The sequence below is a fragment of the Culex quinquefasciatus genome, chromosome 3 (genome assembly GCF_015732765.1).
Source record: "Culex quinquefasciatus strain JHB chromosome 3, VPISU_Cqui_1.0_pri_paternal, whole genome shotgun sequence".
Lineage (NCBI taxonomy): Eukaryota > Metazoa > Arthropoda > Insecta > Diptera > Culicidae > Culex > Culex quinquefasciatus.
The window spans coordinates 169,463,244-169,478,352 of record NC_051863.1 but is presented as its reverse complement, the minus strand read 5'-3'; the positions used below and the strand labels follow the sequence as shown (position 1 = coordinate 169,478,352).

General features: G+C 35.6%; 1 protein-coding gene and 2 non-coding genes across 3 annotated transcripts in view; 1 reads left to right on the top strand and 2 right to left on the bottom strand.

Moving 5' to 3' along the window:
• Positions 1–15,109, top strand: part of LOC6044954 — a 99,117-nt gene that overhangs the window by 80,140 nt on the left and 3,868 nt on the right. Inside the window, exons 3-4 of the mRNA XM_038260562.1 lie at positions 12,833–13,586; positions 14,608–15,094. Of these exons, the coding sequence (XP_038116490.1) occupies positions 13,037–13,586; positions 14,608–15,094 (1,037 nt within the window). The 5' untranslated portion in view covers positions 12,833–13,036. The remainder of the gene's footprint in view (positions 1–12,832; positions 13,587–14,607; positions 15,095–15,109) is intronic.
• Positions 13,673–13,745, bottom strand: Trnav-aac. Its single transcript has one exon. It is a non-coding gene; the product is annotated as a tRNA-Val (tRNA).
• Trnag-gcc lies at positions 14,147–14,217 on the bottom strand. The gene has a single exon. It is a non-coding gene; the product is annotated as a tRNA-Gly (tRNA).

The following is a 15,109-nucleotide window of genomic DNA, read 5'->3' as shown; positions in this document are numbered from 1 at the left end:
CGCCAGTCGATACTTGGTAGAAGGCATCAATCACTAATTATTCGCGGCTTCTTTTTACGCTGATTTAGCACGCAGAAGGAAAACCGGGCGTAGATATAGGAGCTATACGTGCACCTTTTAGCTGGAAAAAGAAGCGAGCCTCCACGGTTGATTGAACGAATGTCCGGAGTGCTCTCTACGGCAACGACGACGGTGCGCCACTGAGCTGGAAATGGGAAATTTCCGATACGCCGGTAGAAGTTTTCCTGTGCCAGGAGGTTTCACTATAATTGCGTTTCGATATCAGTGCGCGATTAAATCTGGAGCACTAGTTTGACGCGACGCCATTATGGCGACAGTGACAGATGTCAAACAAACACGACCGTTGTTACAAAACAATCACCAGCTTAAAGTGCTTTAAGGTTCCCGCCCTCTTCCGCGGAGATCAACACTAATTTTATTCACCTAACCTACCCACCAACACCAAATTAATTCCAGACCGAACCACCCACCAACCTAACCTATCAAATTCCCTGCCCCGGCGGTTCACCCAAAATTTGTGCCCCCGAAAGGTGAAGGTTATGTCACACGAACAGCCTTCTGGCGTGTCACGGCACAGTTTAGTCTCCGTCATCACCGGCGCCATGTTTCAGTTTTAATTGTACCTTTCAGTATCGGAATTATGGGAACGTGGCAACCGTGTTGGTTTGTTTTTTTTTTTTTGCTTTCGTGATGGCACCGAAATTCTTTCCACGAAGGCAAAGGTCACAAAAGGTATCCGGATTCCGCGAGCTAATTGCATCAGGAACTAATCACGGAAGTGAGGGGCCCTGCCCTGGTAGGTTCGTGATTAAGAAAGCAATAAAAATTAGCAATAGAAGATTTGATGACAGGGTCGCCACTTGCCATTATGGCTGCACGTGACATATCGATCGAGGAAGCCGGTTAAATCGGGGTTGGCCACGAGATTGACCATCTAAACATCACAGAGAGTGCCCAGATGATGGACGTGACTTGCACCTAGTACTAATGTTTACTGTTTCTCAAAGTCAACGTCACACAAGACACGACCTTGTGCACCGGTAAGCGGAGCAGCAGCTTTTTATAGCAACAACCCTCCATTATGGCTAAACTTGACAGTTCGTTTACTGATCGTTTGAGAACAACAAAATGGACCAAATAAAGACAGTTCTTGACGAGTATCGGATCAAGGTTTACATCTATTCTCTCAGACAATGCAAAGACGAGATATCCCGATAGGTTCTTACGGTGCGAACAAAGTCACGTGGCGGTCTGCCAGTTAAAAGGCGTTAAATGGCTCGATTAAACCCATGAATTGCCCCTTAAGGAAAACGGAGGGGTAAGGCCGGTTTGCGGTGGCGGACCATTCAATTCAATCGGGGTGGCCATCCGTCCATCCGCCCATTCATTCCGCCGGCGATTTCTTCGTGGCTCGACCAAAAAACTTTCAAGAGACCACGACGGGGCACGCGATCGTGGTTGGTCATCATCGTTTTCGGTGGACCGGTAAATTTATTGTTTGTACAGTTGTGCAGCTGAAGAGTTGAAGATGGGTGGGTGGGTGTTTGACGACCAGCTTGCGAAAATCAAAACAAAGTTGAAACCGACCGCCGGAGAACCAAGGCCCAGAACGGTGCCAGCAGCACGGGACGGAGTTTCTATTGTGGTCGTCAGCTTTTGGTTCGATTTCTATAGGTTTCTGCTCTCTTGCAGGCAAGGGTTGGGCTAATTAATTATTCATATCTTGTTCGCAAGGAGGTTACTGCACCGCTCGACTGGCGGTGATTTTTCTGTGTCATCCGGACAATTCGATATGGAGATCGAACGAATAGGGAAAATTATTGTTTTTATAGCAGGTTAAAGATTTGGATTTATCTCCACTTTTGAAATAAATTTGCTCCCTGAGTTCATTCATCAAAACTTTTTTTGTAATAAATTTGTTCCTCCATACAAATTTTGGGCTATCCATAGAAAAGTGATATAATATGATATCTGCAAATTTTGAAAATTTCTATCTCAAGAAGATATTTTCTGATCGATTTGATGTCTTCAGCAAAATTGTAGGTGATTGAAGCTACTCAGATAAAAAAAAGTCACTCTCTAAAAAATTACAAACTTGAGCACCTTAAATTTGTTTCATTATTTTATATGTTTTACCGTTAACTCCCTGACTGACGATTTTCTCGATAGGGACCATCCATAAACCACGTGGACACTTTAGGGGGGGGGGTATGGCGATTGTCCACGCTCCATACAAAAAAGTTTTTTTTGTATGGACAATTGTCCACGAGGGGGTTGGGATTTACAAAAAAAGTGTCCACGTGGTTTGCGGATGGTCCCATATCAATATTGCTCCATATTTCAATTACTTTTTAACCCCTTTAAGGGTGCACAGCAAACAAGGAAGTTGTTGTCTTCTTGTTCCAAAATTGTCAAACTTACGGACCCAATCCGGCAAGAATCTGATTGTATAAATAGTCAAACTTTGTTGTAAATAACTACGAAGACAGTAATTTAGGGGATGAATAAAAAATTATATCGATAGTTCCCGTACTGCCCATGTTCGCATAAATGTCCCATATGCAAAAACAGCAAGCTGAGAAAAACGCATTTGAAGTTTGTCCCATACAGGCCCGTAGCCAGGGGGGGGGGGCTTCGGGCTGCAGCCCCCGAAATTTTTCCAATTTTTTAAAATTGAACTACCTTAAAAAAAATTTAAATCAATGATTGTGTGTTCTCTTTCCAGAAATAATTTGTAAGATAGAGAATCAAGAATTGATTGATCAAACTAAGTAATTTGCCTGTCCATTGCCGGGCTCAGTTTTTGTAGATTATGGATCCAAAGTTGGATATTTAAAAATTGAGCTGCAGATTTGAACATTGTTCCATTCAGTAACATCTCATTTATCTTGTAGTTTTAGCATTACATTGGTTAGGATGGTCCAAATCTGAGCTTACTTGGGGCTATCCCCTGAAATCAAAGATTTACGCATCACTAGCCTAAGTTCCAAAATTTGAGCTTTTTCTGACCACTGACCACCAAGTTTGGGCAAAATCGTCAAATTGTATGGAGAAAAGCAACTGTTTCAGTTTTTGGCCAATGGAAGGCGCAATAACTATCCAGTTCTTATCAATTTTCAGAACTAATATCTTCTTTAAATTTGGAAAAAATTTCCCGAAGACACCTTATTTTTTTGGGTTTTTTGCTAAAAAGTTATTAACCTTCGAAAATAGCAATTTCCGAGTGGACTGCTCTAAGGGGCTACATAGAAATAATTACCGTCATCTGGGGCGAATCGGGACTACAGTCTGAATAGGGACAGCAAAAATCCTTAGATCTTGTTGTCTTATTTTTGATTGTAGAACTTAAGTATGACCCCTGTAGAACCATAAAATAATTTAGAATTTTTGGATTCAATGTGGCGGTCAAAATGGAGGTCAAGAAATATTTCTGGTGTTTTTTTTAAAGGTCTAATAAACCAAATTTCCAGTTTTTGCTTTTTGGGTGCTTTTGAAACCGTCAGGGGTATTAAAAAACACCCAAAAAGCAAAAACTTGGTGTATTGACCATTAAAAACAGATGCCGAATTTGATGTTAAAAACAAGCAAATAAAACATGCCGATTTCATTTGTTCCTGATTCGGTTATCCGAAGTCCTTCGAACTTCGGATAATCGAAACTTTGGATAATCGAGGCTTCGGCTAGTCGAATTTGGATTGTAAAATTAATAGCCCTCCTTTATTTGCATTAAAACCTTTAAACTGTTAATACATGTTTTTTCTCTACATTTTTCAAAATTTATCATAATTTCTCAAAAATATTTAGATTTTTTTTTCAAAAACGAAAGCATTTAATATGAAAAAAATTGAGTGAATTTTGACTATTATCAGAAATACAATTCTAATTTTATCGTTTTGGTTTTAAGAATATGGTTAGTTACAAATATAAGACCTTAGAGAATAATGCTTGAGAAATATCTGTGTGTATTTTTTTATTACTTTTTCGTAAACCTTTTTTCCGAAACCACTCGTCCAAAATGCTTTCTTTTGATCACATTTTTTAGTTTCCACCGTGGCCAATCTCCAATTTTTATTTAATATATCAAAAATCGGAAGATCAACTAAGTGAATACTTATTATCAACTAATTTTTACTTTGTGCATGCGAGCTTGCGATTTTTAAAGGAAGAAATAAAATGATAAAAATATTCAAAACGTTAAAAAAATTTAAGCTTGGATTCAAAAACTCTGAAATTAAATTAATTAAACATCACTTTCAAATTATATAATTTCTGATCAATAATTCATTTTTAAACTATTTAATTTCTATTTTTTGGATTTTACAGATTAGAATTTGCATTTTGAAAATTTTAAAATTTCTTTATTATTTTTTTATAATTTCTTATTTCTGAATATCAATTGTAAATATTTTCCAAAGTTTATGTTGCCACCTTTTCAAAATGGACCAAAAAACAGAGAGCAAATACAATATTAAAAAAAAATAGCTTCACAATTTTAATGGAAATAACTTATTTCGATTAAGTCTTTTTAGGACCAGCGACCAGATCGGTCCGGAAAACAAATTTGAAATGTTTTTCCTGCTTTGATAATCATATACGACATGTTTGGGCTCGTTTAAAAATATTTAGAATTTTTGTAACATGTCGCGGAACCGCGGAAAGTTTTTTCTCACGAAAAAAGGATTTCGCCATCAGCTAGATATTTTGAAAATTAATGATGCAAAACAACTGTACTGATTTAAAGTGTGTTTTGAACACTTTTAAAATAATAAAACCATAGCTTGTAGTTTTGATTTGCAACCCTCTCAACTTTGGTCAGAGTTTAGTGACATAAACTTCAGAATAATATTCGCAACGGCTAATTGAAGATTTAAAAATTTTACACTTTCAAATTTCTAAATTTTCATAATTTTTGATTTAAATTTTTTTGATATAAGACAAAGAAATGCCAGAAATCAAAAATAAAAATAATAAAAACATAAAAAATTTAAGATAACAATTCAACAGAATAATATCAAAAAATCTGAAATTCCAAAAATTAAAAAATCTAAAACTGAAAAATTAATAAAATAATTGATACTTAAGAAATCCTAAACTAAAAAAAAATATCATTTTAAAATTAAGTTATTCAAAATCCAATAAATTATGTTTTTTCAATCTTAATTTTTGGATGCTTTAAATATTTTATGTTTGAATTCTAGTATTCCTAAATTAATTTATATTTACCAGAAAATTAAGTGATTTTTGTAATGGCTTTTCCTTTATTTCAGCATTTTAAGATTCAGCGTTTTGATAGTCAGCTTCATGAGGCAATTCTTCAATATTATTTAAGCGAATACATTATTTTCAAACGTTATTTTCAGTCGCATCCAAATAAACAAATCAAAATCTCATCAACACATATTGCTCCCGAAGAAATATCAAACGACGCTTTTGTTTCTGTTCCTTTTCAGCTGCGTACCGCTTAAGAGAAGTCTTTTCGTAAACCTTTTCTTGACCGTTCCTTGAGATTTTTTTGTATGGAGTTTTAAGAGTCTCCGTACTACAGGGCATTTTTTTGAATTTTCGTTTGAAAGTAAAATATAGTTCTTGTAGCAAAATTCAGACTAAGATTTGATTTACAGGAAAAATGTAATTGATTTAAGAATTCTTACATAAAGTATTCTTTACTTTTAAAACTAAAATTTAAGATAATAATTACACATGATAATTTCAAAAAAATCAGAAATTCCAAAAATGAAAAAATCAAATACATAAAAAATTTAAAATAATTACAACTAAAAATCCTTAAATTATAAAAAAACATTTTTTATCATTTTTAAATAAAGATATTCAAAAAATAATTTTCAATAATTTCAATAAATTATGTTTTAATAATCTTATTATTTTGATGCTTCGAATATTGGTATGTTTGAATTCAAGTGCAGACTAAGATTAGATTTACAGGATAAAACTAATCAATTTATGAATTCTTACATAAAGTTTTCTTTATTTTTAATTTAGCAACGTTTCGTAAATATAAAATTTCTAAACCATAAAATGTTGTTCCTAGAGTCAAGATATTGCTTGAACAAACATCGATTTTAATAAATGGTTACAATCCTAAATTATTAAACATGTATATAGATTAAAATTTTATTAAAAAATTATCTTTGGAATTGAGATCTGATTAAATTTTTTTGTCATGTTTTAAAATTTTATTTTTGCTCAAATTCTGGACCAATTTTCAGAATACAATGAGTAATGAATTTGAAAATGGCGTTTAGTCAGAATATTAAAGTTAAACATGATTCGTTTTAATGTTTGATGCAATCGAGGAAAATTTTAACGGTTACATATGCATTTAAAAATGGTCACATATTTGCATTATTAACAACTCTTCCAGTGAATATTTTGGCGTTAAAAATTAATTTAATACATTTTATCTAAATTTTTTAACACATTAAAATTAAACACAGGCACTGATTTTTTTCTTCAAATATATATTTATTATAGGCCTACACAGAAAAAAAATGTGAATTTACTCGACACGGAAAAAATGAATCACATGTAAACTCAGTTGATGTAAACTTGAGATTCGACGTAATTTTTTTGTTGCCATGGAGACACTTCAGAAGCTGAAATTTCAACGATTATTTTTTTGTATTTCATTAAAATTATTTATTTTTGAGAGCACCAGGAGCTTCGCAAAATATGAAATGGCTTCAATAGCTTAGAACAATTAAAATAAAACATTGTTTAAGTTTGTTTATAAAATTTTAAGAAAAACAAATATTCCAGTTATGAGTTTTATGTTGTGCTAGAAAAATGAAAAATGTTAGATAAACCATCACAATTATCACACAGCTGAAAATGTAAATCCAGACGGTTTAAAATTTCTCTCAGTATAAAATACAGAAAACATAATACTTATGGTTAGATAAATCGATATTTCTTTTAAAAAAATTTATGCTTTCAAAAATTTGATTCATGTTAAGTATATTTTAAATTTAGCGACGTTTATCACGAAATTGGATTACAATTAAACAATTCAAGAAAATGTTAAAAAAAACACTTTCTCTACTCCTTTTATACAAACTAGCTGTTAAAATAAAGAAAAAAAATGACGAACGAGTTTCTTTAATAAATACATTGATAACTTAATATGAAAATCTTCGAAAACTTTTTTGCATATATTACATTAAAATTTTACAATTCATCTCAATAATTATACCACAAACCAAGTGATGGTATAAATGATTTGCTGATTTTTATACTCCTTGAATTTTTGCACCCAAGCCCCCCCCCGAACAAAAATCCTGGCTACGGCCCTGGTCCCATACATAAGGCTACGTGTTAAGTTTTCGCGAAAAAAACTGGATTTCCTTCTGATTTCTAGAACAAAGTACTGGCTGTTCTTTCGAAAGAGCACACCATTTTGAACCAAACTGCATCAATAACTCGAAATCGATGAAAATGCATATGGGACATTTATGCGATCAGGGGCAGCGTAGTATTGAAGATACTAAAATATCTGTAACAGAAATCTGGGTGCAAAAGCTTTGGTTGATGTGTACCGTTAAATAGCATGCTTTGATTTTTTGTTCTGTAATTTGATACCTTCCGCTCTTGACAACCCCCTTAATAGAGCAATTCCAGCTCAAATCGGGAATTTTGCTGGTATTTTTGTACCCGACCCTCTCCGATTTCAATGAAACTTTGTAGACATAGTATTCTAGGCCTAAATAAGCAATTTTTGTGTATATGGAGCCGATTGTACTCGAAAATATCATTTGAGAAGAGTATAAGCTATTTAATTTTTTTGTACTTTGAAATTTAAAAAAAATCTGTATCTCGAAGCCGTTGCACCGTATCAAAAAGTAGTCAAAGACAAATTTGTAGGAAATTGGACGGGCTTTCTGAAAAAAATACACTGAATCAAAAATACACGACACTTCTACGTGATTTTTTAAATTTTTCAGTTTGAAAGTTATATTTTAAGGTGCTGTCACGATTTTTTTTCGTTCATAATTTTTGAGGAAATAGTCTCAGATGTTACAAAAAAAATCACGAAAAATGCAGGATGGTATGTCTCTCCTGAAAAAAATAAAAAAAAAATCATTTACTAAAACTGTTTTTTTGAAAAGTGTTCTAAACGTCAAATTTTTTAAAAACCGATAGTGGGAATCGATTCCCTAGACAATTTTACATAAAAGTCTCCATATTGACCATTTTAAATTTTAAATGATTCAATGTCATTTTCCAATGTCCAATCCAAAGTCCAATGTTTTAAAAATAAAAATGTTGAAAAAATAGGTTCGTAACATCAACTTAAAATTTAACTTTTAAACTTAAAAATTTAAAAATCTCGTAAAAGTGACATGTATTTTTATTTCAGTGTATTTTTTCAGAAAGCCCGTCGAATTTTCTACAAGTTTGGCTTCGAGATACAGAAATTTTAGCATCTTAAAATTCAAAAATGTTTAAATAACTGATACTCTTCTCAAATATTATTTTCGAGCACAATTGGCTCCATACACACAAAAATGACTTATATAGACCTAGGATAACATGTCTACAAAGTTTCATTGAAATCGGAGAGGTTCGAGTACAAAAGTACCAGAAAAAAATTGAGCTGGAATTGCTCAATATCGACACAGAGAGAGTCCACTGTAGTAGCGAAATAGTTTTAGTTTTAGCGTATGACGGACAATTTGTTTCTGGCCAAATTATGTTTTTTTTTTTTTGGAAAATATAGTTTTTTTTAAGTATTGAAAATGCACACAACATTATTCGTTTTCGTTTTACGGAGCAAGGTGGGGGACGCGGCCTCAAGTCAGTCCAAGTCCGGTTTCTTGTGGAAAATAGGGTAGTGGCCGAACTAGTATTGCATACCAAATGAACACCACCGGAAGATATAGAGGATCAGGAGGGGGAAGGTGAAAGAAAATTAGTGTAGGTGTGAGTAGTAAGAACTTGGATGACTTAAGCAGTTACGTTAATCTAAGTTTAACACTGAATAAAGGAAATCTGAAATTATGATTCAAAGTAAAAAGGCCCGGAAGAAATTGAATTATTAGTTAATTAAATCGGAGATTTATACAAAGGACACCTATGATGTATTTCAAATTTAAAGGAAATTTAAAAAAAACTGGAAACCGAAAGATGAAAACTAACTTGTCTATGGAATATAAATCTTGATGCATTTTTTTCTGGGCCCCGTCCTGTCGCGTCGGTCAGTAGTCTTATCGTACATTACAACTAGAAGCAGATGTGCAAATGAAATAGTACACTTCGACCAGTTTAACCATTGATTTAAGTCCAAACTATTATTTACGGAAAACAAACATTTATCAACAACCTAAACTAAACTTTCTGAAAGAAACTTGAATCTCAAACTCCCAAATGCCAAACATTCCTTTACCTTGTTTTTAACCCAATAAACATAACTGAACAGTTCATACTTTACAAGTTGAACACTCGTTGTTAAGACGACTATTTCTGTTGTAACAGTTCAATAGGGCGAATCTGCATTTGTAAACAAGCAGTCTATCCCCCTCTTACTTGACGTGAACTGTCACTTGAGCGAAAGGGATAGACTGTCTGTCCACAAATGCAGACGCGCTCCATTGAACTGTTATTACGGATTTCGTGCCTTCCATTTCATTAGGGCACAGAAGCTCTGCAAACAAGAGTGTATCCCTATCATACATTATGTAAACTGTCATTTGAGTGAGAGAGATGCATCCCTGTTCACAAAAACCATGTGTCCCTTTGAAATGTTAGGCTCCATTTGATCGTCAAAACTCCAGTAGATCCTCGATTCGCAACAATGGTCGATACAACCATAATCCGAAAACCGTTAGTTCAACAGATTAACGAATTTTGTCCGATATCATTTCATTACTGATTGATCGAGACTCTATGGATTTTTGACTATTCCGAATGGTTAGCATACCACATAAATTGAAATCAGAGATTCTGAAAGCATTACTTAACTCACTTACACACAGATGGAGTCTGGAACTATTAAACAACCTAAAGTTACAAAAAATACTAACTATTCTGAGTGCCTTGCAACAAAACTAATTTATCAAAATACCAAATCCTAACCTAACACCCACTTTGAAAAAAAACGAAAAAAATCACAATGCCTAGAAGAGGCCTCTCTTACTGTTTTGTGTAAGCGTTGCTGTGCTTTATGAATTTCTACCTAAGCTAACGACGTATCAAAAAGATTAAAACCTGTTCAAAGCAGATTTCACAAACAAGAATATTGAGATGCAAATAAAAAAAATCAATATCTTGCAATTTTACATAGTACAATAGTTGTGATTTCTATCAACACAAGTATATAAATATAAAATAAATGTGTGATATATATCAACATCGGAAACCATCTTTGCAAATAGCCCTGAAACGACGGCAACGTGTGGCTCCATCTCCAGGGAAAATGCACACAACATTATTCAACAAATTTATTTTTAGATGAATTCTAAAAAAAGGTTCCGAAAACCGGGGTGACATTGATAGGATTTTAATTTATTTTTGGAATATTTTCCAACTGTTAAGGGTTTTCTCAAGACTATTATTTTTGAAACATGTACTAGGGAAGGCCACGCAGGGTTCATGCACTATTTTTGAAAAAAAAAGTTTTTCAATATTGTTTAAAAAAAGTTGCATTAAAAATTCTTATTTTAAATACCGGAGTGACTTTGATAGTCATAGTGTTGGTTTTTAAAATCAGGTTAAAGTTGTTTAAATTTAATTTTTACGTCGAATATACCATCGCTAAGGTGGCTGATATAGTTTTCAACACAAAAAAAAATCAATGTTTATTTTAGTTAACTAAGTTTATAAGCTTTTTAACAAAATACATAAAATTTTTAGTTAAAATTGCTAAAAAGTCAGAATTTTGCTTGAGATTTGTTAAAAATAGATTTGGTTATAAAATTATCGATTAATATTGCATTTTAAACTGAATTCGAAGCACGAATCAAAAGTTTTCACATTTTGTATAAAATTTGTTCTACTAAAAATCATGTTCATTGCGAAAATCATGACACTTTGAGAATATGAAAAAAATGCTATTTATCAACGTTTTCTTAATTATAGTTAACTAACTTTTAAACTTTTCAAAATTTTATGAACACTTTTTCTAGAAGTACCTTGAACCTTTCGCTACCCCGGCCAGTATGATTCCATAGAATTCTATACGTATTTTATTTGTACTCTTCATTTTGCGAAAAAAAATCTCAAACCTATCAAAGTCACCCCGTTTTACGGTACTTTAGAAAAAAAAACATTTTAAATTGCGCCGTTTTTGAGTGATAGCAATGGTTAAATTGATTTTAAATTATTCAACAAAATTGTCTTTTTTTCATTTTTTGAAAAGAGTGTTCATTATTGTATTCCTTGTCCATCTTTGAAAAAAACTAAGTACCCGAAAAGCTGGAGATAAATATCTAAAATTAACTTTTTTGGACATTTTTGATTCGATTTAATGTTGCTAAGATATTACAGAACGAAAATTGCAAAAAAAAAGGATAATCAGTTCTACCCAACTGATCCTCAATTTTGATTCGATGATATCTTGGAAACTATTGATCGGATTTTTAATGTTTTAAATTGAAACCTGCGTCGAATTTTCTCAACTCCTTTAACGTTTTCAAGCCTGAATTTTGAAAAAAAAAAATTTTTTTGTTTATTATGGGCAAACGATTCTTGTGACCATACGAATATTATAGGCTACTTTTGAAATTTTTCATTTATGGGTCATTTATGACCCATCAGGCCTGAAAGGGTTAAACAAATATTTTCATGGTTTTGAAATAACGACTTACATTTTAAAAGGCTCTAACTCATATTAATTGAACTAACTCATATTAATAGGTTCTGTTGAAATGTTAGTCGTGATTCAGATGCAAAATTGCTTTTTTGGACATAAACAATCGATGAACAAAGTTTCATACATATAAAAAATACAAAAATTAAAATCAGGATTTTTTTACGGAATTCTAAAGAACTGCCAACCCAAGATTTTTTAAAATATAAAATCCTCTTTCACAATACTTTTTTGAAATTAAAAATTGGTTTGGATAGGTTTTTTGGCGATTTTTTGGAGTTGGGGCTTAAAGAGTTGACGATTTCTTTGTAGAACTTTAAAACCACTGCGACCAATTATAGTAATATTGTGGTGTATTGTGGGTTAACGATAGTAAAGCGTGTTTGATAATTTAACAAGATAATTTTACTTAAAATTTAACGACTTATAAAACTTTACAACTAATGTGGCTTAAAAAGAACTAATAAATTCAAATTATGCGCCGTAAGCTGAACCTGTACGAACAAACTTTGCCGGCACGAGTTGGTTTTCGCTGACGGCAAGTCTATCGGAAATTTCCTCAAGCCGGTCACAATATTATTTTACGCAACAGTTGTGCAAATTTGACCATTATTAACCCGTGTCAACGTTAATTTTACAAACCAATCAATTTGATCAGGTGACACTCTGATCGTACGATACCACGCCAAAGTATTTACCTCGTATTATGCCCCAAATAACGCTTAAATAGATGCAAATTTCGCAAAAAAAAAAAAATCTGCAAGATTGTAGCATTTAATTTGGAGACAAAAATGGAGCTCGAATGATGAGTAGAAGTAGGGAACATAAAGCAGCCATTTTTTAAGAAACCTTTTTGGCTAAGGTCAATTTGACCTCGTATGTTGTCTTAACTTTGACGTTGACACCAAAAATACGATTAATGACCATACTTTAGTAACCACAAACTATCTAGCAAACTAACCGTTTGTTGTTTTTCCCCCTTTTTTGCAGATATTCGTGTTTAATGATCGTTAGTAGCAGTGACCAGAAGATCGCAAAACCCTTCCAGAAACCGTGGCTGTGTGGACAAAACTGAAACAAAAAAAAACTATGAAAACTAGACACAAGAACCACACATGGTCAACGAATTGATCCAGTTAGTAAAACAAAGGTTAAAAGTGAAGTTCAAAGTAACAAGTTAGAAAAGCAAAAAAAATGGCCGCCGTAGTGTACGGAAACAGTCCGCGGCACACCAGCCGGCATCACCACTCCGGAGGGGGTGGAGGCCAAGGCCACATGGTGTCGACCCAGCACTCGCCCTACCATCACCACCAGCAGTCGGGCTCGTCCGGCGGTTCGCTGCAGCACCACTCGTCACTGCCCTCGCACCACCATTCGGCGCCCGGATCGATGATGACGGGGTCGGCGATGGCCGGCCTCATCACGCCGCCGACGTCCTACCTGTCCACGTCGACGACCACGATTTCTTCGGTGTCCCACCAGCAGGCCGCCGCCCTCTACTACCAGCAGCAGCAGGCCCAGGTCCAGGCCCAGCAGCAGGCCATCCACTACCACAACATGCGCAACTCGAAGCGCAAGTCCGCCGTGGAGATGCTCGCCGAAAGCAAACCGTTCTACGTCAAGTCGGAAACGGTGCTGGACCGGCAACAGCAGCTCGGCATGAGGGTGGGCGGGGGAGGGGTTGGTGTCGTCTGCGGAAGTGGAATGGGTGGCGGAGGAGGATCCGGGCCAGTTTCGGGATCATGTAAGTCATAATACAGTAATCCGTTAATTCGCCAATGTTAAAAATCTCGCTTGTTATTTCAATAGAACATTTAAAAAAAGTTTACTTGTTTCCGCCCGGGATCGAACCGGGGGCCTTCCGCGTGTTAGGCGGATGTGATAACCACTACACCACGGAAACAGATGGAAATGTGAGCAATAAAACTCACTCTCATTCTACCCCGCTTGACACGACTGGTGGAGACGAGGTTTATGTTTCTATGCTGGTCTGCTTTACCGCTCTCTACTTTGGACCGGCGCGAGCATGAAAAGTTTCATTTACTTCTCTCTTTTCTCATAGAACAGAGCTTTCGCTCATTCGCGGGAGCAGAAAAAAGAGCGAGAGCTTTTAGCTCTCTCGTAGTTGCATCAAGAGAGGCTGTCTAATTGATGTTTATTCTACGTTGTTATGGTTTGGGCCAGTTTATTTATGGTTGTGAATTGTGTTACAATTTATTTAATTTAAAATTGATGGTTTATGCTAAAATGCCCTTTAGTTTTAAACTAGTTTTTGAAAAAGTGCACTAAATAAAAAAGAATCGATGCATCGGCCGGGAATCGAACCCGGGCCGCCCGCGTGGCAGGCGAGCATTCTACCACTGAACCACCGATGCTGTTGTGAGACTCGTAACAACAGCTCCATCAATACAAACTTTTCCGAACCTAAATTGTACGCCACACTTTATTTAACTTCCTTCACAAATTTACACACCCCACTAAATTCACGCTAATTTCACACGTCAAGGCAAAATTTGATACCTTGCTGGTAGTCCGTAGCGGCGGCGGCATCTGATGACGAATTAATTAAACGGCGAAAATGATTAAATTTGCGGCTTTTCCGGGGCCGGAGAAGAAATGTGATACCTCCTTGGCGCTCTGCTGACATGTGTGATGCCTCTTGGGTGGTGTAAATTGAAACCGGAAAACCGGGTTAAATTCGGCACGCCGTCCAAGTTGCGCACGTGTTGGGATTGAGTAACTCTGATTACGATGTCTTCTTCCAGATATGCTGTCTCCATCGCGGACGTTGCCTCAAGGCTCGCAGCTGCAGTCATCCTCGCACCACCACGCATCATCCCAGCAGCAGCAGATGGTCCAACAGCGGCCAGCTAGCCGCCGTAGCGCGTCCTCCGGGTCGGACCTGCTGCAGACCAAACTGCGCAAGCTTCTAAACACCGACGGCAGCAAAGAGACAATAATTCCCTCGGACATTGCCCTAAATTCTAAATACGGTCCTCCGCAACCTCTGGAGACCAGCTACATCCAGCCGCCGAAGAACTACCAGCAACAGCTGACGGTACATCCGGAACAGCCGAGCGACGTGTCAGTGTTCTTCCCAAGTGCGTTCCTCTCACCGCAATCCCTGCCGCCCCATCCCGTTGGTGACGAAGATCTGTATCTGTACAGCGTCGTGACGGACGACTACCGCACCATAAGTCCACCGGCGGAGTACGCCGAGAACGCTTCCCCCGAGAAACACAGCAGTCATAGGTGAGTTTCCCGAAA